General features: G+C 42.2%; 1 protein-coding gene and 1 long non-coding RNA gene across 7 annotated transcripts in view; one reads left to right on the top strand and one right to left on the bottom strand.

The window, feature by feature from the left end:
* Nucleotide 1: 1 nt before the first annotated feature.
* Nucleotides 2-12,869, top strand: LOC142153311 (uncharacterized). Its single transcript, XR_012691469.1, has 3 exons — nt 2-120; nt 10,336-10,515; nt 12,824-12,869. It is a non-coding gene; the product is annotated as an uncharacterized LOC142153311 (long non-coding RNA).
* ABCC9 (ATP binding cassette subfamily C member 9) overlaps nt 4,680-26,256 on the bottom strand; it is a 128,403-nt gene continuing 106,826 nt past the window's right edge. For 4 of the 6 annotated variants that reach the window (XM_075210794.1, XM_075210792.1, XM_075210793.1 and 1 more), the window contains 9 exons: nt 25,087-25,188; nt 23,912-24,032; nt 23,413-23,543; nt 18,752-18,830; nt 17,247-17,355; nt 15,789-15,892; nt 12,258-12,391; nt 12,001-12,063; nt 4,680-5,005 (listed from right to left, as the gene is read on the bottom strand). In XM_075210794.1, the coding sequence (XP_075066895.1) occupies nt 4,868-5,005; nt 12,001-12,063; nt 12,258-12,391; nt 15,789-15,892; nt 17,247-17,355; nt 18,752-18,830; nt 23,413-23,543; nt 23,912-24,032; nt 25,087-25,188 (981 nt within the window). In that variant the 3' untranslated portion in view covers nt 4,680-4,867. Of the gene's footprint in view, nt 5,006-10,284; nt 10,453-12,000; nt 12,064-12,257; nt 12,392-15,788; nt 15,893-17,246; nt 17,356-18,751; nt 18,831-23,412; nt 23,544-23,911; nt 24,033-25,086; nt 25,189-26,256 lie in introns of all 6 variants that reach the window. The other 2 variants (XM_075210789.1, XM_075210791.1) reach the window with 1 other exon arrangement.

The following is a 26,256-nucleotide window of genomic DNA, read 5'->3' as shown; positions in this document are numbered from 1 at the left end:
CGTCCTGGAAATGTTTAATATTGTGGAATTTTACTACTTCCATCCACTGACACCGGACACAGCAAAGTCATTACAGCAATCACTTAGGATCGGGCAATAAAAAGTGTTGATTCTTCTGGGGTAAGACGCATCTCTGAGTTACTGATCAGTGTAAGGTGACAGAGCAGCTCTTCATGTATTTCTGTTTCCTTCATCAAAAAAACATTAACCCCTTGTTTACTACATGTTGTGATCTGCTGGAAACTATTTTGTCTGTAGTAAATTCAGCTGTTGTTACATATCAAGACAAAATGAATATATCATTGTCAGAATTATACATAATCAGATTGTAATCATAACTTATTTTACAAATATTTTGTTGTTTTTAACAGTATGAGTATGTTTAGCATCTAATAATATTGTGTATTTTGTTCCCTTATTGGTGTTTAAGTTAATTTGAAATTTTGTACAAAACATTTCTGAAAGTGAACATTTTGTTGGTTTACTAATCTTTCTATTAACATTAGCTATTTTGTTTACTGCGTGATTATTCTATCTAGTAACAAGTCTTTAGAACACAAATTTGTAAAAATTAGTAACATGTATAAACTAGCTTTTATGTACAGGTGTTCAAGAAACTATATTTCTCATCAGTATGACTGGAGCTGAATATCATTACTCTGTGCTGCTGGGGACCCTGCTCCTTCCACTATATAACTCTCAGTCTGTGGCTTCCTGCTGCCTCCATTCCCCTCCTCACATCATGTCACTGCCCCTGTCACATGCAGCCCTGTACTCACTAACACATCACTCATCTCCTGATATACTCTGTGCTGCTGGGGATCCTGCTCCTTCCACTATATAACTCTCAGTCTGTGGCTTCCTGCTGCCTCCATTCCCCTCCTCACATCATGTTACTGCCCCTGTCACATGCAGCCCTGTCCTCACTAACACATCACTCATCTCCTGATATACTCTGTGCTGCTGGGGACCCTGCTACTTCCACTATATAACTCACTGCCCCTGTCACATGCATAAACAGATACATGGACAGGTCACTGCCTTCCACAAGATCAGCATACTCATATACCAAAATAAATGCTGCTGTGAGCATTCTGATGATCTGGGTATAGTTGGTTCTTTCTTCGCCCATTTCAAAACTGGAAGCACATCGAGAGGCGGGAAATGAAGAATAAAAACAAAAAGTTGCTCTCAGCCTAGTTAAACACATTTTAAAAGTGTCATATTGTTCACAAACCACACTCATTGATTCTAATTAACACAACAAGGGTTTTATTGTATTTGGATACAGAATAAGAGTTTATATGTATGGTTATTGTCATATGCAAGCTAATTACCGTATTTGCCGGTGTATAAGACGACCCCCAACATTTCCACTCAAAATTATAGAGTTTGTTATATACTCGCCGTATAAGACTACCCCCTCTTCCGCACACCTTCCACACACACACTGTATTAAATCACTGGCCCCCACACACGCTGTATTAAATCATTGGCCCCCACACACACACTGCATGAAGTCACTGGCCCCCACACACACTGCATTAAGTCACTGGCCCCCACACACACACTGCATGAAGTCACTGGCCCCCCCCCACACACACACACACACACTCATATATGCTGATCACACACACACTCATATATGCTGATCACACACTCTGCATTGACATGACATAACATAAAACAAACATAACATAACACATACTAATAACACTTACCTTCTTCTGCTGTCACTCTCCTCTGTCCCCCTCCTGTCACTCTCCTCTGTCCCTCTCTCCCTCTCTCACTTTGCCCCCTCTGCCGCGCCCCAGCCATAAAAAAAACAAACAGAAACACTTACCAATCCGCGCGGCGCCGGGACCCAGCATCCTCCTCTCTCACGCAGCAGCTGTCACTGATATATGACCGGCTGCGTGAGAGAGGAGGATGCTGGGTCCCGGCGCCGCGCGGATTGGTAAGTGTTTCTGTTTGTTTTTTATATGGCTGTCCCGCTGTCCCGCGGCACCCCTGAGACCCCTGAGTTTGGCACCCGGCGTATAAGACGACCCCCCTCACTTGGAAGCATGTTTTTCAGGTCAAAAAAGTCGTCTTATACGCCGGCAAATACGGTACTAATCATATAAAACTGCAAATATGTGTTTGTGAATTATCATCATCATTATCATCATTTATTTATATAGCGCCAGCAAATTCTGTAGCGCTTTACAATTAATTCATAGTATTAGCTTGATGTGGCTCAGATGAACTTTATGTCCAATCATGGGTTAAATCCTGAAAGGAGGGATCCTAAATAAATGTATCTCTTTGATTGTGCTAAACTCTTTGTCCAGACAACTAGTGAGTACCCAATACTAAATTTATGGCACAAGTCATAAAAGCTAAAGAAATCTCTCTTTAGGGTTACATCAATCAGTGATATCCAACAAACAGACTCCTCTAATGCTTGGTGATCTGTGATATCTCTACTGGGTGACTGAACAGCTGGGATAAGTGTGAATGAAGGGAAATAAGGACACCGGAAATTGTCATATTTTCTCAAATATCACACTGAATGAAGGGAAATTTATGACTTGTGTGAATTTCATCTTTGTAGGACATTCTGGTCAGAAGTTAGGCCAGTGTAAAGAAACCCTGACTTGAAAGGTGTTTGAAAGTCATAAAAAACAAATTTGCATGAACACTGAAATTTTGGTTCTGACATCACAGGAAGGGGGGCTGTGGGCACCTGCAGCATGTTTAAAATGTTCAGTAAATCTATAAGATTGGTTCACTTTTAGGAGTCAATTTTTTTGGAGAAGTGTTCCATTATTCCTGTTCTCCCAGCAGACAGAACCTTATAATTTGTGAGTTTATCATTTCTTTTGTTTATCCTTTTTATTTTACAAGAAACTATTGTATTATTTCTTTCTCTGTCATTTGTTAATTGTTTTTCATCTTAAGCATTGTGGACTAATTTTCCATATTAAATTATTATTATTCTATACTTCCTCCCTTGGTGCTCTCATCTCCTCCTTCGGTCTTCAGTATCACCTTTATGCTGACGACATTCAACTCTACATCTCTTCTCCAGATCTTTCCTCCACCCTCCTCTCTCGGGTATCTGACTGCCCCTCCGCCATCTCCTCCTGGATGTCTGCGCGCGTTCTCAAAATCAATATCTCTAAAACGGAACTCATTGTCTTTCCTCCACCCAGACTCCCATCCCACCATGACCTCTCTATTGTCGTCAACAACACCACCATCTCCTCTGTCACCCAACTCCGCTGCCCGGGTGTCACCCTCGACTCCTCTCTCTCTTTTGTCCCCACATTCATTCCCTTGCCCAAGCCTGTCGCTTCCTGCTACGCAACATCGCCCGCATCCGTCCCTTTATCTCTCAGGATGCCACCAAAACTATAATCCACGCACTCATCATCTCCCTCCTGGATTATTGCAACCTCCTCCTCACTGGCCTCCCCCACTCCCATCTCTCCCCCCTCTGCTCTATACTCAATGAGGCTGCAAGACTCATCTTCCTCTCACGCCGATCCTCCTCGGCCTCCCCTCTCTGCCTCGCCTTCCCCTACAGAATCCTTTTCAAACTCCTCACCACCACTTACAAGGCTCTCTCCCACACTACCGCCCCCTATATCTCTAACCTCCTCTCCATTCACACTCCTGCCCGCTCCCTCCGCTCAGCCAATGATCGCCGCCTCTCCTCCACTCTAGAATCCAAGACTTTTCCCGTGCAGCCCCCCTTCTCTGGAATGACCTCCCTCGTTCCATCCGTCTCTCTCCTACTCTGTGCTCCTTCAAACGTGCACTCAAAACTCACCTCTTCCTTCAAATCCTAACAACCATCTACTTAACCCCCATCTCCTCCACTCACTCTCCCCTCTCTCCCATTGCCTCATCTGGCTCCCCTTGTGCCTGTTCTGTCTACCCTCCCTTAGGATGTAATCTCACATTAGCAGGGCCCCCTTCCCTCCTGTCTCCATACCTGTTCTTCTGCTCTGTGTTTATTGCATTAGCCTGCCTGGAGTTTCTGAAGTATTGGTATTCTTGTTTATTGTTCTGTACTGTTATACCCTGTATAGTCTACTGTTTGTACTGTGTACGGCGCTGCGGAAACCTTGTGGCGCCTAACAAATAAATTATAATAATAATAATAACTTAATCAGGTCTCTCTGTTTTTACAAATTGACGTGTCAGACTTAGCTTAGTATTAGAACACTAGATAGTTGAAACAGAGGCGATCATTTGGTTTATGATAACTCAGATGAAAGTAAATTGTGATAGATTAGTATAAAGGGATCATTGAATGCTTCCTGAGTACGAGTGTCAGCACTTCACAAAAAACCTTAGTGGTGGCATAATTGGTAAGGCAAAGTTAGGATGTGGGACAGACAGGGAGAGTTTTAATAGTTTTTGAGCAGACCAGATAGTAGCTTTAAGTAGCCTTTTGTCACACACACGTCACGTAGGCTCAGGTAAGTGCTGCATTGTGACAGTTATTATTAGGGTTTAGACTCTGTTGGGTTGAACCTGTTAAGAATATCTGCTGAAATGATAAGATGATGGGCGAAGAGCAGACTGATTCCTCAACATTGATCTCTAAAGTAGTAAATTGTGCAAGTTCTCATGTATTCAGCTCTGGGCAATAACTGTCATAGAAGCAAGAAAAGAAATAAAATGTGTTTTCTTGTTACACGAGTGAGCAAAACTTTATTCTTATGTGCCGTACAAATACTGAAAAACATATAAAGAAGATTCAAGTCCCCTTTCCTCTGACTTACATCACCTTGCGTTTTATTAAATAGAAAATATAAACACTTCATTTTGATATAAAAAGCTATAAAAATACTGCATGCGGTTTAAGGATTGTTCACATGTCGGCTCGAACAAATGAAGCAAAGACCCCATCTTCCTGGGCGAGAAGACTCTTTGGGGTATCGTATTCCAGAATGTTCCCCCGCCTCATTACAATCACCAAGTCTGCAGTGAGGATGGTGTGAACACGATGCTGTAGGAGATGAAAACATGAACACGTAGTAAGGAACACGGCCCCCTAATAAGCAGTATGACCACCAAGTTAGGAAGATGGCCTCATAGTAAGGATCATGCCTCATAGTAAGGATCATGCCTCATAGTAAGGATCATGCCTCATAGTAAGGAACATGCCTCATAGTAAGGATCATGCCTCATAGTAAGGATCATGCCTCATAGTAAGGATCATGCCTCATAGTAAGGATCATGCCTCATAGTAAGGAACAGGGCCTTATAATAAGGAGCATAATCTTGTAGTAAGGAGCATGGCCACATAGGGAGAAGCCTACGGGTATAGGAATATAGCCACTTTTTTACAAATATTTTCACATCCTTAGGAAAATGACTACCTATCTTCAACATTGTTGTATTAGTCAAATATCTATATTTTCGTTACATTTCCATGGACTGATAGGTCAGATATTGGGAGTATAAGGGAATACAATTGGTAGAGGAGGATATCTTGAGTTGTACAGAGTAGAGGGAGGAACAGTTGCACTGATGAGATTAGACATGTATTAAATAAAGAGGCATTGAGGAGAAATGTATTGAAGACATGTGTATTGATTACATGGAGGATATCTAGAGCTACACTGATGAGATTAAAGTTATATTGAGGAGAGGAGAGTTGTATTGAGGAGAGGAGAGATATACAGAGGAGAGGAGAGTTGTGTTGAGTAGAGGAGAGTTGTATTGATGAGAGGAGAGTCGTATTGAGGAGTGGAGAGTTATATTGAGGAGAGGAGAGTTGTGTTGAGGAGAGATGTGTTGAGTAGAGGAGAGTATTATTGAGGAGAGTTGAGTAGAGGAGAGTAGTATTGAGGAGAGATGTGTTGAGTAGAGGAGAGTATTATTGAGGAGAGTTGAGTAGTGGAGAGTAGTATTGAGGAGAGTTGTGTTGAGTAGAGGAGAGTATTATTGAGGAGAGTTGAGTAGAGGAGAGTAGTATTGAGGAGAGATGTGTTGAGTAGAGGAGAGTATTATTGAGGAGAGTTGAGTAGAGGAGAGTAGTATTGAGGAGAGTTGTGTTGAGTAGAGGAGAGTATTATTGAGGAGAGTTGAGTAGAAGAGAGTAGTATTGAGGAGAGATGTGTTGAGTAGAGGAGAGTATTATTGAGGAGAGTTGAGTAGAGGAGAGTAGTATTGAGGAGAGATGTGTTGAGTAGAGGAGAGTAGTATTGAGGAGAGGAGAGTTGTATTAAGGAAAGGATAGTTGTATTGCGGAGAGGAGAGTTGTATTGAGGAGTGGAGAGTTATATTGAGGAGTGGAGAGTTGTATTGAGGAGATGAGTGTTTCATTGAGTAGAGGAGATTTGTTTTGATGAGAGGAGCGATGTATTTAGGAGAAAAAAATTGTATTAAGGAACGGATAGTTGTATTAAGGAAAGGAGAGTTGTACTGAGGAGAGGAGAGTTATATAGAGGAGAGGAGAGTTATATAGAGGAGAGGAGAGTTATACTGAGGAGAGGAGAGTTATACTGAGGAGAGGAGCGTTATACTGAGGAGAGGAGAGTTATACTGAGGAGAGGAGAGCTATACCGAGGAGAGGAGAGTTATACCGAGTAGAGGAGAGATATACTGAGGAGAGGAGAGTTATACTGAGGAGAGGAAAGTTATACTGAGGAGAGGAGAGTTATACTGAGGAGAGGAGCGTTATACCGAGTAGAGGAGAGATATACAGAGGAGATGAGAGTTATACTGAGGAGAGGAGAGTTATACTGAGGAGAGGAGAGTTATACTGAGGAGAGGAGCGTTATACTGAGGAGAGGAGAGTTATACTGAGGAGAGGAGAGTTATACCGAATAGAGGAGAGATATACAGAGGAGATGAGAGTTATACTGAGGAGAGGAGAGTTATACTGAGGAGAGGAAAGTTATACTGAGGAGAGGAGAGTTATACTGAGGAGAGGAGCGTTATACTGAGGAGAGGAGAGTTATACCGAATAGAGGAGAGATATACTGAGGAGAGGAGAGTTATACTGAGGAGAGGAGAGTTATACCGAGTAGAGGAGAGATATACAGAGGAGATGAGAGTTATACTGAGGAGAGGAGAGTTATACTGAGGAGAGGAGCGTTATACTGAGGAGAGGAGAGTTATACTGAGGAGAGGAGAGTTATACCGAGTAGAGGAGAGATATACCGAGGAGAGGAAAGTTATACTGAGGAAACGAGAGTTATACTGAGGAGAGGAGAGTTATACTGAGGAGAGGAGAGATATACTGAGGAGAGGAGAGTTATACTGAGGAGAGGAGCGTTATACTGAGTAGAGGAGAGTTATACTGAGGAGAGGAGAGTTATACTGAGGAGAGGAGAGTTATACTGAGGAGAGGAGCGTTATACTGAGGAGAGGAGAGTTATACTGAGGAGAGGAGAGTTATACTGAGGAGAGGAGAGTTATACTGAGGAGAGGAGCGTTATACTGAGGAGAGGAGCGTTATACTGAGGAAAGGAGAGTTATACTGAGGAGAGGAGAGTTATACTGAGGAGAGGAGCGTTATACTGAGGAAAGGAGAGTTATACTGAGGAGAGGAGCGTTATACTGAAAAGAGTTATACTGAGGAGAGGAGAGTTATACCGAGTAGAGGAGAGATATACTGAGGAGAGGAGAGTTATACTGAGGAGAGGAGAGTTTTACCGAGGAGAGGAGCGTTATACTGAGGAGAGGAGAGTTATACTGAGGAGAGGAGAGTTATACTGAGGAGAGGAGAGTTATACTGAGGAGAGGAGAGTTATACTGAGGAAAGGAGAGTTATATAGAGGAGAAGAGAGTTATATAGAGGAGAGGAGAGTTATACTGAGGAGAGGAGAGTTATACTGAGGAGAGGAGAGTTATACTGAGGAGAGGAGAGTTATACTGAGGAGAGGAGAGTTATACTGAGGAGAGGAGAGTTATACTGAGGAGAGGAGAGTTATACTGAGGAGAGGAGCGTTATATTGAGGAGAGGAGAGTTATACCGAGGAGAGGAGAGATATACCGAGGAGAGGAGAGATATACCGAGGAAAGGAGAGATATACCGAGGAAAGGAGAGTTATACCGAGGAAAGGAGAGTTATACTGAGGAGAGGAGAGATATACTGAGGAGAGGAGAGTTATACTGAGGAGAGGAGAGATATACTGAGGAGAGGAGAGTTATACTGAGGAGAGGAGAGATATACTGAGGAAAGGAGAGTTATACTGAGGAGAGGAGAGTTATACTGAGGAGAGGAGAGTTATACTGAGGAAAGGAGAGTTATACTGAGGAGAGGAGAGATATACTGAGGAGAGGAGAGTTATACTGAGGAGAGTAGAGATATACTGAGGAGAGGAGAGTTATACTGAGGAAAGGAGAGTTATACTGAGGAGAGGAGAGTTATACTGAGGAGAGGAGCGTTATACTGAGGAGAGGAGCGTTATACTGAGGAGAGGAGTGTTATACTGAGGAGAGGAGCGTTATACTGAGGAGAGGAGTGTTATACTGAGGAGAGGAGAGTTATACTGAGGAGAGGAGCGTTATACCGAGTAGAGGAGAGATATACTGAGGAGAGGAGAGATATACTGAGGAGAGGAGAGATATACAAAGGAGAGTTGTATTGAGGAGAGGAGAGTTATACTGAGGAAAGGAGAGGAGAGTTATACTGAGGAGAGGAGCGTTATACTGAGGAGAGGAGTGTTATACTGAGGAGAGGAGCGTTATACTGAGGAGAGGAGCGTTATACTGAGGAGAGGAGAGTTATACTGAGGAGAGGAGAGTTATACTGAGGAGAGGAGAGATATACTGAGGAGAGGAGAGTTATACTGAGGAGAGGAGAGATATACTGAGGAAAGGAGAGTTATACTGAGGAGAGGAGAGTTATACTGAGGAGAGGAGAGTTATACTGAGGAAAGGAGATTTATACTGAGGAGAGGAGAGATATACTGAGGAGAGGAGAGTTATACTGAGGAGAGTAGAGATATACTGAGGAGAGGAGAGTTATACTGAGGAAAGGAGAGTTATACTGAGGAGAGGAGAGTTATACTGAGGAGAGGAGCGTTATACTGAGGAGAGGAGCGTTATACTGAGGAGAGGAGTGTTATACTGAGGAGAGGAGCGTTATACTGAGGAGAGGAGTGTTATACTGAGGAGAGGAGAGTTATACTGAGGAGAGGAGCGTTATACCGAGTAGAGGAGAGATATACTGAGGAGAGGAGAGATATACTGAGGAGAGGAGAGATATACAAAGGAGAGTTGTATTGAGGAGAGGAGAGTTATACTGAGGAAAGGAGAGGAGAGTTATACTGAGGAGAGGAGCGTTATACTGAGGAGAGGAGTGTTATACTGAGGAGAGGAGCGTTATACTGAGGAGAGGAGTGTTATACTGAGGAGAGGAGAGTTATACTGAGGAGAGGAGCGTTATACTGAGGAGAGGAGAGTTATACCGAGTAGAGGAGAGATATACTGAGGAGAGGAGAGATATACTGAGGAGAGGAGAGTTATACTGAGGAGAGGAGCGTTATACTGAGGAGAGGAGAGTTATACCGAGTAGAGGAGAGATATACCGAGTAGAGGAGAGATATACCGAGGAGAGGAGCGTTATACTGAGGAGAGGAGAGTTATACCGAGTAGAGGAGAGTTATACCGAGTAGAGGAGAGATATACTGAGGAGAGGAGAGATATACTGAGGAGAGGAGAGTTATACTGAGGAGAGGAGCGTTATACTGAGGAGAGGAGAGTTATACCGAGTAGAGGAGAGTTATACCGAGTAGAGGAGAGATATACTGAGGAGAGGAGAGTTATACTGAGGAGAGGAGTGTTATACTGAGGAGAGGAGAGTTATACTGAGGAGAGGAGAGTTATACTGAGGAGAGGAGAGATATACTGAGGAGAGGAGAGTTATACTGAGGAGAGGAGCGTTATACTGAGGAGAGGAGAGTTATACCGAGTAGAGGAGAGATATACCGAGTAGAGGAGAGATATACTGAGGAGAGGAGAGATATACTGAGGAGAGGAGAGATATACAAAGGAGAGTTGTATTGAGGAGAGGAGAGTTATACTGAGTAGTGGTCCTCATGTAACCTGCAGACCCAGCTTTTATGGCTAAGTTGGAAAGGGATCCTATCGCTTAGTGCAAGTGAAAGAATCAGCCTGTGTGTCTGAACAGAATTCACCTGCCAATATAATACTTCTGCAACCCAGAGTGTGTACCTGTGTCATGTAATTAGTGGATGTGTGTAGAATGGTGACTATGAGGTAGTAATAATATTTTATCATGGGAGGAAGTGTTGTAAGCATAGTACCAACCAGAGAGCAGCAAGGAGAGAACTGACAGAACTACTTGTGACTCTTGACCAGATAGGTAAAGAGACCATCCGGGTTGGCGAGGAGGTTTTTGGCGGTATCACTCTCTATCAATATACCCTCGGATAAGGCTAACACCAGGCTTGCGTCCAAGATGGAGGACACTCGGTGCTACAGCGCAGAGAAGAGAGGCACAAGAGAGGGAGAGAAGGAAGATCAGATGGAAGATATATAGTAATCGTATAGAAGTACACACCGCTTGTACACATACAGAGTCTGAGTCATTAAGGAGAGCAAAATATAGAAAAGGAGAAACTTTGCACCTGAGCAAAACCATGTTGCATTGGAGGGGGAGGTAAATTTAAAATGCGGGGACAGATTTAGAGTTGGGGTAGGACATGTCCTAGATCAACTTTATATTTCAGTGTACAAATAAGATATCAAGTATTTCTGTGTTACATGAAAAAACAGCCAGTATTTATCTTATGTGCAAAATAATAAACTAATTTACACCCCTTGTGTTGTAACATGGTTTGTTCCAAAGAATATATACTCCTTTTTTTTGCCTTACTTCCTTAATGGCTCAGGTCCTGATAGGATAAGTATATAAGTACTAAGATCTTGTACAGAGATTGACTTGTCATAGAATCAGATAAGTAATAAGCAGATATGAAAAAGAAAACCTGAGATTTATGTTACATTGTGACAAGTGATATATTCTAAGGTTCACAGAGAAATTCCTAATTGAGATGGCACAAAGTGAATTTTCTATTTCATAGTTTTGAGAGACGACCCAAATGAAATGTACACAGAAGACTATCATAGAAGATGTTTTTCTGTTACACATTATATATAGGGCTGTGCCTATTATCAGTGTTAACCAATGACAACAGAAGATAATAATTTATTGGGTAGGAATCACTGTGCGCCCGATCTCTGTGTTTCTCCATTTATTCATGTAGTCGAGTTCAGGGCACCCAGGATATATACAGCATTTTATTATTTTGTTAATTACTTATAATACTAAGTAGCTATATTTTAAGTGACACATTGATACTGAGGGAGATTAGACAGTAATCCTTTAATGTGTTATAAAAAAAAAATACATTCCTATCATTATCATACATTGTTACTGATAAATCATTAATTATTTGTGCACTCAGGTTAAAGTCCAATTGTATTTCAAAAGTATAATACATAGAGTATAACTTTGTAGTGCATGTGTATGCGTTTGCACTATAAATTTCATATATCAGTGTATTACATATTTCATCATCATCATCACCATTTATTTATATAGTGCCAGTAATTCCGCAGCGCTGTACAGAGAACTCACTCACATCAGTCCCTGCCCCATTGGGGCTTACAGTCTAAATTCCCTAACATATACACACACACACACACACACACACACACACACATAGACACAGACTAGGGTCAATTTGTTAGCAGCCAAATAACCTACCAGTATGTTTTTGGAGTGTGGGAGGAAACTGGAGCACCCGGAGGAAACCCACGCAAACACGGGGAGAACATACAAACTCCACAAAGATAAGGCCATGGTCAGGAATTGAACTCATGACCCCAGTGCTGTGAGGCAGAAGTGCTAGCCACTGAGCCACCGTGCTGCCCCCTTTGTTGATTTATGGGTACAGATGGAGTGGGTTTATCGGAGACAAATGGCTCAACGCGCTGTATACATACAGTCCTCATACTTACTGCAATTGTTACTACAGTGCGATCTGCAAACGCCGTCATTACCACCTTCTGCAGAATATTTTCCTGTACAGAAAAGAAATGTAATTACTGAGAGCACCGAGGAGTAAATATACATTACATACCATATTAAATCATTTAACTCTTATGACGGCATTATTGTAACAAATTAAGACCTAAGACAACAATGATGACTGATAAAATATTGATTTATTTATAATTCTAGCAATGAATAGTCAATTTTCCGATAAGGAACTTACGGTGGCCATATCGATTGACGCGGTGGCTTCGTCCATTATTAGGATACTGCTCTTACGAACAAACGCCCGGGCTAAGCAAAACAGCTGCCTCTGTCCGACGCTGAAGTTCTCACCGCCCTCCGTCACCATGGCGTCTGGGAATAGAGGTGTATTATACACATGGAGATAAGATAACATTACTGGCTACAAGTAGTTTATGTAGAACACATAATTACACAACATGCTGGTATCTGTTTAATGATTTTGTTAATCAGAGCATCATGAAAGTCACTTTTCGCAGGATTTCCTCATATAAAACCTGCTACAGAGACCTATATAAATCTAAGGCCACTTCGGGGTTCCCTGATAGTCATCCCCCCAACTTATAATGTGCCGGCAGACAGTATCAGACACTGGACAGAGTATGGGGCCATTTTAATGTAAACACATTATTGGGACCATTTCATCCTATGTATCCAGGTAATCTGCTTCTTAACTTCACTTGATGTACAAGTATATTTTAAATTGTATTAAATCATTTATTTATATACAATATTATAAACTCTGATTCCTTTTTACTCTTTCAGACCCTAAGGGATTAACACATGATACACTCCGGACAGCCTACATTAGTTGTTCATTTGGTACGAGGTCATCCACCATAAATCAGTGATAAGATATTTCACTATTGGGAGAAGCCTTTCTATATTTCCTTCAGATCCCAACACCTAGGGAACAAGGGCCCTGATTCACCAAGGTATTGAGCGTATCGTACGCAAAATCACTCTGCACAATGCCCAGATCCCGGACATACGGCCGTGAATGCAGCCCTGTCCGCTGCGTCATCAAATGTAAATGACACTTATTACATCTTATGAGTTTGGGGAGTAAACGGGGCAGGGAAGGTGCGTTTTTTGCTGTAGTCACATTACAGTAGATGCGCGCCAAACTCGGGCGCATGAAGCCACGTCCAAATCCAGCTCTGGGCGTCTCAAAGTTACTTGTTTTTGTGCCGTATCTCTTGCTCCAGCTACAGGGCTAGTCTACATACTGATCAGTCGTGTATTCATGCTATAACATGTGTTTGCAATGATCAGTAGACATTAGCAACATCTGTATTTCATGGGGGGACACTGTTTGTTTTAACAGTTTTATCATTATTGTCTTTATTATCAGCAGATGAGATTAATTCAATATTTTGTTTCTCTGTGCGCTTTTTGGTGAATTTATAATCCACATAGGTATAGGACGTATCCTGCAGCAACTTGTGTAGTACAGCAGAGCAGACGGCCCCCGATTTCAAAAGTGAACGTATCTTGAGATCTGTGCCTTGATGAAGTCGGTAGTACACAGAGCCGAAATACATGCGTATAACACAGACAGACAGATGGACAAAATGTCACAGTCAGACAGAGGGACACTATGCTACAGACAGAAAGACACTATGTTACATATAGACAGACACTATGTTACAGACAGAAGGACACTATGTTACAGTCAGACAGAAGGACATTGTTACAGTCAGACAGAAGGACACTATGTTACAGACAGAAGGACACTATGTTACAGTTGAACAGAAGGACACTATGTTACAGACAGAAGGACACTATGTTACATATAGACAGACACTATGTTACAGACAAAAGGACACTGTTACAGTCAGACAGAAGGACACTATGTTACAGACAGAAGGACACTATGTTACAGACAGAAGGACACTATGTTACATATAGACAGACACTATGTTACAGACAAAAGGACACTGTTACAGTCAGACAGAAGGACACTATGTTACAGACAGAAGGACACTATGTTACAGACAGAAGGACACTATGTTACAGACAGAAGGACACTATGTTACCTATAGACAGACACTATGTTACAGACAGAAGGACACTATGTTACAGTCAGACAGAAGGACACTATGTTACAGACAGAAAGACACTATGTTACATATAGACAGACACTATGTTACAGACAGAAGGACACTGTTACAGTCAGACAAAAGGACACTATGTTACAGACAGAAAGACACTGTTACAGTCAGACAGACGGACACTATGTTACAGACAGAAGGACACTGTTACAGTCAGACAGAAGGACACTATGTTACAGACAGAAAGACACTGTTACAGTCAGACAGACGGACACTATGTTACAGACAGAAGGACACTGTTACAGTCAGACAGAAGGACACTATGTTACATATAGACAGACACTATGTTACAGACAGACAGACACTATGTTACATATAGACAGACACTATGTTACAGACAAAAGGACACTGTTACAGTCAGACAGAAGGACACTATGTTACAGACAGAAAGACACTATGTTACAGTCGAACAGAAGGACACTATGTTACAGACAGAAGGACACTGTTACAGTCAGACAGAAGGACACTATGTTACAGACATAAGGACACTGTTACAGTCAGACAGAAGGACACTATGTTACAGACAGAAAGACACTATGTTACAGTCGAACAGAAGGACACAATGTTACAGTCAGACAGAAGGACACTATGTTACAGACAGAAAGACACTATTTTACATATAGATAGACACTATGTTACATATAGACAGACACTATGTTACAGACAGAAGGACACTATGTTACAGACAGAAAGACACTATGTTACAGTCGAACAGAAGGACACTATGTTACAGACAGAAGGACACTGTTACAGTCAGACAGAAGGACACTATGTTACAGACATAAGGACACTGTTACAGTCAGACAGAAGGACACTATGTTACAGACAGAAAGACACTATGTTACAGTCGAACAGAAGGACACAATGTTACAGTCAGACAGAAGGACACTATGTTACAGACAGAAAGACACTATTTTACATATAGATAGACACTATGTTACATATAGACAGACACTATGTTACAGACAGAAGGACACTATGTTACAGACAGAAGGACACTGTTACAGTCAGAAGGACACTATGTTACAGACAGAAGGACACTATGTTACAGACAGAAGGACACTATGTTACATATTGACAGAAACTATGTTACAGACAGAAGGACACTGTTACAGTCAGACAGAAAGACACTATGTTACACTCAGACAGAAGGACTCTATGTTACAGAGAGAAAGACACTATTTTACATATAGACGGACATTATGTTACAGTCAGAAGGACACTGTGTTACGGTCAGACAGACAGAAGGACACTGTGTTACGGTCAGACAAAAGGACACTATGTTACAGATGGTCATTATGTTACAGTCGAACAGAAGGACACTATGTTACAGTCAGACAGAAGCACACTATGTTACAGACAGATGGACACTATGTTACAGTCAGACAGACAGAAGGACACTATGCTACAGATGGTCACTATGTTACAGTCTTATACAGTATTATACAAACACTGTAATCCCCGTTTGACAGACAAGTCATTAAACTCTCAGCAGAACCTCCTGCCTGTTGTGTTCCTCACACGTGAGCTTCTAGCTCTGGATACATTTCTTTAAATGGAAAAGTCTGTAGAGCTCATCCTTACGTGACGCGTCTCTCCCTCTCCCAGACACATACCTAGCCCTCCCGGCAGAGATTTTACCAGGTTCTTCAGCTGAGCGATTTCCAGGGCTTCCCACAGCCTGTCGTCCGTGCATGTACATTCCGGATCCAGGTTCAGCCTGTACCGGAGACAGAAGTGTTGGTAAGAAGCATCTTTCTATGTGAGCAAAAGATTCCTGCTCCATCTATCAGACAGATGTTCAGGTGTATGAATGTGTCCCAGCAGACGTTATCCAGTGTCTCCACATTACTGAGGATGGTGCACAGGGGGTCAGTAATCTGACGAGGCAACTCTCCAAAAACTTTAAGAACTTTTTATGCCACCAGCTGAGTGAATCACCCGGCCAGTTGCCCCCCTCCCCCTTTCTGAGGGGCTTCAGTGAGAGGTCTGTTTGGTTATACTCTCACTCCTATAGGAGCAGGGAGCACATCTAGGAACAGCTGTCCAGATTACTCCTGTGGCTCACAACTAAAAAATTACCTGTGCACAATGACCAGCAATGACCACACTCTGAACGCTGTGTTCTAAATTGTAAACATTTGATCCCCCACCCTGTTACCTTATTACATTAATATACAGCCTCTAATAAAAAAAAAAGTTTGACAAGTAATCAGACTTTTGGCTCTTGCCTTAAATGACACCTGGGGGTAAATGTATTAATCTCCGGATTCTTCAACTCCTGCGAGTTCGGCGCTTAAATTTAAAGCGGCGCTGCCTTGTAAAGGGAAGTTTCCCTTTACAAGGCAGTGCCGCTTTAAATTTAAGCGCCGAAAACGCCGAACTCGCGGGAGTTGAAGAATCTGGAGATTAATACATTTACCCCCTGGAGGGTGTAGCTAATGGCGTCACCTTTGCAGTAACTGATCAGTACATGACTTATGGTCCTGCCTACAACAACCATTCCTCGACCTGTTTACATCTGCAGCAAAGACCTCAACGTGTAACGTGTGTCACAATACAAGGTCACTGGTAGCAGAACGAAATCACCTGATAAACTTGTGTTATTTTATTTCTGTAGCTTGTAAGGTCTTAAGACCCCAAACGTACTGCACAGCGGAAAATGTTACTGATAACTGCTAATATTACTATATTATGTGTATTAGGCCTTATATCTGCTGATATTTGATTTGCATTTAAAAATGTAAGTTTGAATGTCAGTGAAACCACATGTCAAAGGCAAGCGTGTCTGACATGAGGCTGTTAGCGTGCGTTTTTGCTTGTACTTTGGTCACTTTTTTATCCTAAACAGAATTAACACATTGAATGGAGCAACAAGCGCTCACAATGCACTTGGCTGCAGGCAGAAACACCAGTGGAAATGATGACTCAGGAAACAATGGGTTCCAACATAAGACCCATTGACATGCAGACGCATGTATATTAGTGTGTAGTAGGCCTTACAGGGTCCGGAGGCTGCAGTAACAAGACATCCGTGTATATTTGAACAGGATAACTTGATTATATTCATCTACCGTATTGATCCGCTGAATAACACAGGGTCTTGGAGAATGATTGACAGCCTGGAGCGCAGCGTATGAAGGGGAAGTTTAGAAATATCAATTCCATCAATTACGATTTTACCTGCACAAGAAACATATAATCGGAGAGTTACAGACTGAGATGGGTTCAAACAGGGTTCTTACTGTCACCAAATTAATGTAAAACGTAAATGCCAACAATAATCATTGAAAATTGTAATAATAAAATTGATCCAAATGGAAAGAAGAAACAAATTCACTTAACTTCAAACGTGACTATTTCAGTTACTAATTTGGCCATAAGGTTTTTTATCCATATAATGAGACATAATGAAACCATTTTAATTATACTCACTCTTTACCATAATCCAATATTATGTAATGTTTATGTACGACCAGTTCTATATATGTAGATGCAACCAGTTGGAAATGTCACTATTACTGGCGTGTTTTCAGTGTGCTCTCAGAACACAACGCGTTTTGCAGACTATATACACTGTGTGTGCCGAGAGCGGATATCCCATTAATCACAGCTCTGTGTTCTATATACATCAGCATCTCATCGCGCCCTGTGATAATCTCCCACACTGACATTTATTTAATCATTGTTATGACATTTCCTATGAATTAAACTATCACAAATTCCTGCTGAAAACCATCTTAAAATAGGATATTGTCGGTTAAACCTATTTTATTTATATGTAACCCAGACATGTGGTTCAGGGCTGAGGTTTATGAGATCAGTAATCTGGTATTAAACCAGAGATATATAAACTATAAGGAACCTGTGAAGATCTGGTCAAACACTACAATATCATAGCCAGGACCCTGCAACCAACCGCTCTGTTGTGTTATTATCCAGATATTTAGCCAATTGCCTAATATCGGCTGCAATATGGCATCATGTGTGGCCGACAAAACGTCCATCTATAAATAGTGCTGGACTATAAGGGACCGTTCTATCAGTCCATCTATAAATAGTGCTGGACTATAAGGGACTGGTCTAACAGTACATCTATAAATAGTGCTGGACTATAATGGACCGGTCTAACAGTCCATCTATAAATAGTGCTGGACTATAATGGACCAGTCTAACAGTCCATCTATAAATAGTGCTGGACTATAAGGAACAGGTCTAACAGTCCATCTATAAATAGTGCTGGACTATAACGGACCGGTCTAACAGTCCATCTATAAATAGTGCTGGACTTTAAGGGACCGGTCTAACAGTCCATCTATAAAGAGTGCTGGACTATAAGGGACCAGTCTAACAGTCCATCTATAAATAGTGCTGGACTATAAGGAACAGGTCTAACAGTCCATCTATAAATAGTGCTGGACTATAAGGAACAGGTCTAACAGTCCATCTATAAATAGTGCTGGACTATAAGGTACAGGTCTAACAGTCCATCTATAAATAGTGCTGGACTATATAGAGTAATAGAGTTCTGGGTGCAAACAGAGAAACAGGACGGGTACAGGTAATAATACGAACCAACCATCTAATATATCCACCATTCGGAAAAGCGCCAAGGAGAGGGATGATTTACCGCTGCCTGTGCGGCCGCAGATTCCAACCTATTAATAGATGTGATCAAACAATGTCATTATTTGCTTTCTATTAAACAGACACAAAAATATTTTTTTAAGTAATTTAACAAGCGCCGTTCTACGTAAGCTGGACCTATAATGTCTGATTATCCAGGATCTGTCGCCTGGAAACCTGGGCTCGGCCAACAGGGAGATGCTCCTGGTGGATTCAGATTTGGACTCTGCATAAGAGAAATGTTGGGATTTCAGGAATCTCTTACAGGTGTAAACCAATAATAGGGAATCGTTCCCACTTTAGTAGCAAAAGGAACATTATGGTTGAGGTGGAGTCTTAAACTGAAGCAATAAGAATAAATAAATCAACAAGTTGCAATATGAAATTGAAGCCATCGGATGTGGGGGGATATTTGTGACCCCCAGGCGGTAGCTGGCAGAGAGTCACGTGAGTTTTGCACTGTCAGAGAGATGAACCGAAGAACTATTTATTCCGGTGTAGCAAGAATACGACTTCTACTTTCTGTATTAAACTAAGCACTGATCAGGACGCTGTGGGAGGAGCCTCAGCTGTCACTAATGGAGCGGGCAGTAGAGGTGATTTAAGTTGTCCCAAAGCTTGTTTGGACTTAAATGCAAACTTCAAACTCAATCTTACGTCACAATGTCGGCTGTTCGAATGAAAAAAGAGCCATTAAAAATATTTTACAGTTTAATCTGCAACAGGCAACATTTAAAGTTTATTTTAATGCCTTGTTTTTACTGCAAGCTGTGAACTCAAACTTCAAAAAGTAAATTCGGCCACAAATCAACAATCTGATTGTGCTGCAACCAAGATTTAGTCCCTGAAAAACAGCCAAATTTGGGTCTTATTTTGAGATTTATGGCCTGATTCATTAGGGATTGTAAATGGTGTTACGTGCCGTATTTTCGGCAAAATTGCACTGTGAATGCCCAGACCCGGACTATACGCCAGTGAGCGCAAGTACATGCAATTCAATTTCGAATGCAAAGTACACTTCTGACAGCTAACAATTTGAAGCGAGGAACAGGGCGGGGAAGAGGCGTATGTACATAGTCAGTGTACAGTAAGGAGGCGCCAGGCTCCAGCGCCCGCAGCAGCGTCTGATCCAAGCTTTGGGCATCTCTCAGGTACACGATGTTCTGTCCTATCACTGGCACCAGCTACAGGTCAGGTGTAAGTGCTGATTACTAGTGATGACGGCTGTGTATACAGCTACAGGTCAGGTGTAAGTGCTGATTACTAGTGATGACGGCTGTGTATACAGCTACAGGTCAGGTGTAAGCGCTGATTACTAGTGATGACGGCTGTGTATACAGCTACAGGTCAGGTGTAAGTGCTGATTACTAGTGATGACGGCTGTGTATACAGCTACAGGTCAGGTGTAAGTGCTGATTACTAGTGATGGCGGCTGTGTATACAGCTACAGGTCAGGTGTAAGTGCTGATTACTAGTGATGACGGCTGTGTATACAGCTACAGGTCAGGTGTAAGTGCTGATTACTAGTGATGACGGCTGTGTATACAGCTACAGGTCAGGTGTAAGTGCTGATTACTAGTGATGACGGCTGTGCTCCAGCTACAGGTCAGGTGTAAGCGCTGATTACTAGTGATGACGGCTGTGTATACAGCTACAGGTCAGGTGTAAGTGCTGATTACTAGTGATGACGGCTGTGTATACAGCTACAGGTCAGGTGTAAGTGCTGATTACTAGTGATGACGGCTGTGTATACAGCTACAGGTCAGGTGTAAGTGCTGATTACTAGTGATGACGGCTGTGTATACAGCTACAGGTCAGGTGTAAGTGCTGATTACTAGTGATGACGGCTGTGTATACAGCTACAGGTCAGGTGTAAGTGCTGATTACTAGTGATGACGGCTGTGTATACAGCTACAGGTCAGGTGTAAGTGCTGATTACTAGTGATGACGGCTGTGTATACAGCTACAGGTCAGGTGTAAGTGCTGATTACTAGTGATGACGGCTGTGTATACAGCTACAGGTCAGGTGTAAGTGCTGATTACTAGTGATGGCGGCTGTGTATACAGCTACAGGTCAGGTGTAAGTGCTGATTACTAGTGATGACGGCTGTGTATACAGCTACAGGTCAGGTGTAAGTGCTGATTACTAGTGATGACGGCTGTGTATACAGCTACAGGTCAGGTGTAAGTGCTGATTACTAGTGATGACGGCTGTGTATACAGCTACAGGTCAGGTGTAAGTGCTGATTACTAGTGATGACGGCTGTGGATACAGCTACAGGTCAGGTGTAAGCGCTGATTACTAGTGATGACGGCTGTGTATACAGCTACAGGTCAGGTGTAAGTGCTGATTACTAGTGATGACGGCTGTGTATACAGCTACAGGTCAGGTGTAAGTGCTGATTACTAGTGATGACGGCTGTGTATACAGCTACAGGTCAGGTGTAAGTGCTGATTACTAGTGATGACGGCTGTGTATACAGCTACAGGTCAGGTGTAAGTGCTGATTACTAGTGATGACGGCTGTGTATACAGCTACAGGTCAGGTGTAAGCGCTGATTACTAGTGATGACGGCTGTGTATACAGCTACAGGTCAGGTGTAAGTGCTGATTACTAGTGATGACGGCTGTGTATACAGCTACAGGTCAGGTGTAAGTGCTGATTACTAGTGATGACGGCTGTGCTCCAGCTACAGGTCAGGTGTAAGCGCTGATTACTAGTGATGACGGCTGTGTATACAGCTACAGGTCAGGTGTAAGTGCTGATTACTAGTGATGACGGCTGTGTATACAGCTACAGGTCAGGTGTAAGTGCTGATTACTAGTGATGACGGCTGTGTATACAGCTACAGGTCAGGTGTAAGTGCTGATTACTAGTGATGACGGCTGTGTATACAGCTACAGGTCAGGTGTAAGTGCTGATTACTAGTGATGACGGCTGTGTATACAGCTACAGGTCAGGTGTAAGTGCTGATTACTAGTGATGACGGCTGTGTATACAGCTACAGGTCAGGTGTAAGTGCTGATTACTAGTGATGACGGCTGTGTATACAGCTACAGGTCAGGTGTAAGTGCTGATTACTAGTGATGACGGCTGTGTATACAGCTACAGGTCAGGTGTAAGTGCTGATTACTAGTGATGGCGGCTGTGTATACAGCTACAGGTCAGGTGTAAGTGCTGATTACTAGTGATGACGGCTGTGTATACAGCTACAGGTCAGGTGTAAGTGCTGATTACTAGTGATGACGGCTGTGTATACAGCTACAGGTCAGGTGTAAGTGCTGATTACTAGTGATGACGGCTGTGTATACAGCTACAGGTCAGGTGTAAGTGCTGATTACTAGTGATGACGGCTGTGGATACAGCTACAGGTCAGGTGTAAGCGCTGATTACTAGTGATGACGGCTGTGTATACAGCTACAGGTCAGGTGTAAGTGCTGATTACTAGTGATGACGGCTGTGTATACAGCTACAGGTCAGGTGTAAGTGCTGATTACTAGTGATGACGGCTGTGTATACAGCTACAGGTCAGGTGTAAGTGCTGATTACTAGTGATGACGGCTGTGTATACAGCTACAGGTCAGGTGTAAGTGCTGATTACTAGTGATGACGGCTGTGTATACAGCTACAGGTCAGGTGTAAGCGCTGATTACTAGTGATGACGGCTGTGTATACAGCTACAGGTCAGGTGTAAGTGCTGATTACTAGTGATGACGGCTGTGTATACAGCTACAGGTCAGGTGTAAGTGCTGATTACTAGTGATGACGGCTGTGCTCCAGCTACAGGTCAGGTGTAAGCGCTGATTACTAGTGATGACGGCTGTGTATACAGCTACAGGTCAGGTGTAAGTGCTGATTACTAGTGATGACGGCTGTGTATACAGCTACAGGTCAGGTGTAAGTGCTGATTACTAGTGATGACGGCTGTGTATACAGCTACAGGTCAGGTGTAAGTGCTGATTACTAGTGATGACGGCTGTGTATACAGCTACAGGTCAGGTGTAAGTGCTGATTACTAGTGATGACGGCTGTGTATACAGCTACAGGTCAGGTGTAAGTGCTGATTACTAGTGATGACGGCTGTGTATACAGCTACAGGTCAGGTGTAAGTGCTGATTACTAGTGATGACGGCTGTGTATACAGCTAGAACATGTGTCTGCCATCAGGAGCAGCTGTAACAATGTATTTTATGTACAGTAGGCCTTAATAACATTATATTATAGATTATTAATAGATTAAGATTATATTATTAACAGGTGTCAGTGTATTTCATCATTTTATTTTTGATCTTTGAATTCTGATGGGACTCTCTCTCTCTATATATATATATATATATATATATATATATATATATATATATATATATATATGCATTGTGCGTGTCCTGCGGTGTGTAGTGTCTGTCTGCACATGACAAGCGCCATCTAGGCAGAGCGCACTCTAGACCGTAGTCAACTAGAGACGTTTCTTGAGATCCTCTCCTTACTGAGTATGGGAGTACCTGCTTGCATTTTCTGTCCGTTTTTAAAATATGCAATTTGCGTGCACCCTAATGAATCAGGTAAATTAATAAATAATAACTAGATTATCTCTTATATACAGAGTATCATACCTTTTGACCTGGCTTAATGTATGCCTTGACGTGTTTCAGTACCGGCTTAAGGTTACTCTCATATCGTACACACAAATCACTTATTTTAATCTCTCCGTCCTTCGGCCAGTCATCCGGTACCTGCTGTGTATCTGAAGTAGTAAGATTATATTATTATATTAGGTCTAAGGTAAAGAGCAATACTTTCCATTATTACTAAAGTAAAACAGATACTTCCTATTAATACTCAATTATAACAGTTACTTTACATCAATACGTGAAAAAACAAATATATCTCTTAAATACTATATAAATATTCAAAAGATACTTCCTGCTAATATTCCGATACAATGGATGGTTACCATTAATACTTATATAAAATGGATACTTTTTATTAATACTTAGTTAAAACAGATACTTCCTGTTAATACTTAGATGAAAAAGATACTACTAATACTTAGATTAATATTTGTATAACATGGATAATTTCTATTAGTTTTAGATAAAACAGGGACAGTACCCATCGTCCCCTCGTAGCACTCCGATTCAATAGTCAGGAAACTGTTCACCTTCTTCACGGCTCCGATCTGAACCTCCAAATCTGCCAAATTTCTCACCACCCAGTTCAGGTAGTTAGTTACCTACAGGATGTGACGGAGATGTAACATCATATAACGTTTATACATCACCCAGATGAAGGATCCTGATACAGTTACAACAGATATTAGTGTCCCTGCTTTGTCTTTACGTATTTACAATGTTTTTTCATCTTGTCTGTGCAATTCTTGACCCTCGTCCCACCCCCCCACCCCCCAATTCCCCTCACAGTGCTCTGTATGCACCAAATAACTACACTACACTGAGAAATGCTTTAATGGGGCTGCGATACTGAGCATCATTGTTTACAGACATTGTGTCGGAGTCTCCGCTCTGTATTCCCCATTATTTATGAGACACAGCTCCCCGAGACTCTGGGACAGGATTAATAGGCAACAAGGTATCTGCAGCTTACAGAGAGACCCATTCAAGCAAGGGGAGAGAGTAAGAGACCCGTTCATGGCAGTGGGAGACAGTAAGAGACCCATTCAAGTAAGGGGAGAGAGTAAGAGACCCGTTCATGGTAGTGGGAGACAGTAAGAGACCCATTTAAGTAAGGGGAGAGAGTAAGAGACCCGTTCATGGTAGTGGGAGAGAGTGAGAGACCCGTTCATGGTAGTGGGAGAGAGTAAGAGACCCATTCAAGTAAGGGGAGAGAGTAAGAGACCCACTCATGGCAATGGGAGACAGTAAGAGACCCGTTCATGGCAGTGGAAGAGAGTGAGAGACCCGTTCATGGCAGTGGAAGAGAGTCAGAGACCCGCTCATGGCAGTGGGAGACAGTGAGAGACCCATTCAAGTAAGGGGAGAGAGTAAGAAACCCGTTCATGGCAGTGGGAGAGAGTAAGAGACCCGTTCATGGCAGTGGGAGAGAGTAAGAGACCCGTTCATGGTAGTGGGAGAGAGTGGGAGACCCGCTCATGGTAGTGGGAGAGAATATTCTTAAGACACCCCAGGACAGGCTCACTTGAGGTCCCAGGACAGGCATAGAACGTCTATATCACCCAGAGAAATGTCTGATTATTATCAATCCCCCGAGCAGTTTCCCTAAACTTCAATTATTACAGCAGACAACTGAGCGACAAGCAGGATACAAACCGTCAGAGCGTATGTAAGACCCAAACCGACGACCCCCGAGGACAGTCCAGAGGTGATCGAGGTGACTGCTGCCGTTAGCACAATACAAGCTCCGAGGTAGTCCTGTGGGCACAAAGTAAAGGATTATGGGTAAAATGTACAACAAAATAATGTTAAACTGTTATTAAAAGTGAGGACAAAATACCCACAAACACGAAAGAAATATCAAATCAAAACATTAATGAGTGCTGCATGATTATCATTCTGTATAGATTTCACTAAACACATCATAAAGACTCCTGTCATCCTCATATCATCTGCAAAAATGTTTCATCAAAGGATAATTCCAACCAAAACTGGAAATTCTGTCCTGGGTAGAATATAACATAAATCCCGGTACTAGAACTTCCCCAGACTCCAGTTTTCTTGTGATTCCGTAAATCTCCTGATCCTGAGAGTTATCCGCCAACAGCGTGCAGGAGTGAGTGCAGCAGAGACAGACTCCCCCTGGATATCCTAAATGCCAGACCCCGGGGTTATATGTATATTGTACCAAAAACTGAATTTCTAGGTTTGGGTGCAGTTATTCTTTATAGCTTGGAAAATAATGATTAAATCCTAGACCCTGCTATAATTCACATTGTCTGGATCTGGGATTATGGGCAATGAATTGCTTTATCCCACAGACAGAAATAGCTCATCCACCAAAGGTAATGGGCAGTAATCCATTTTACTTCGTTATCAGCCATAAAATGCAGCCTCTAGTTAAGGATTCTGGGTAATAAATGCTTTACCACATTTATTTCACCCAATAGCGATTTCACCCAGGGAAGATTAACATTTATACATCTGTTTCTATTTCTATCTGCATGAAGCCCTTATTCTAAAACAAACTGTAGATTTCCGGTGCTGCTAACCCCCGTCTGTCACGAACACCCAGCCTGTCCCATCTGAACAACTGGCCGTAACTGGTGTTTGTTACTTAACAATGAATACACCTTTTCTGCCACCACAAAGGATTTATTATGGTGTCCTTAAGTTCACCAGAACCACTCATTAATCTTTCACACTTAAATCACATACACATGTAACATGCGCCTCCCTGGGCTTCATAAATTCACAAAGATCACAGAGAATACACTAGATTAAATTTATTTAATCTGAAAAAATATTTCCAAGGCTTATTTACAA

Source organism: Mixophyes fleayi, chromosome 4 (genome assembly GCF_038048845.1).
Source record: "Mixophyes fleayi isolate aMixFle1 chromosome 4, aMixFle1.hap1, whole genome shotgun sequence".
Classification (NCBI taxonomy): Eukaryota; Metazoa; Chordata; class Amphibia; order Anura; family Limnodynastidae; genus Mixophyes; species Mixophyes fleayi.
The sequence above is the reverse complement of the archived record's forward strand: the minus strand, read 5'-3'. Positions and strand labels throughout refer to the sequence as shown.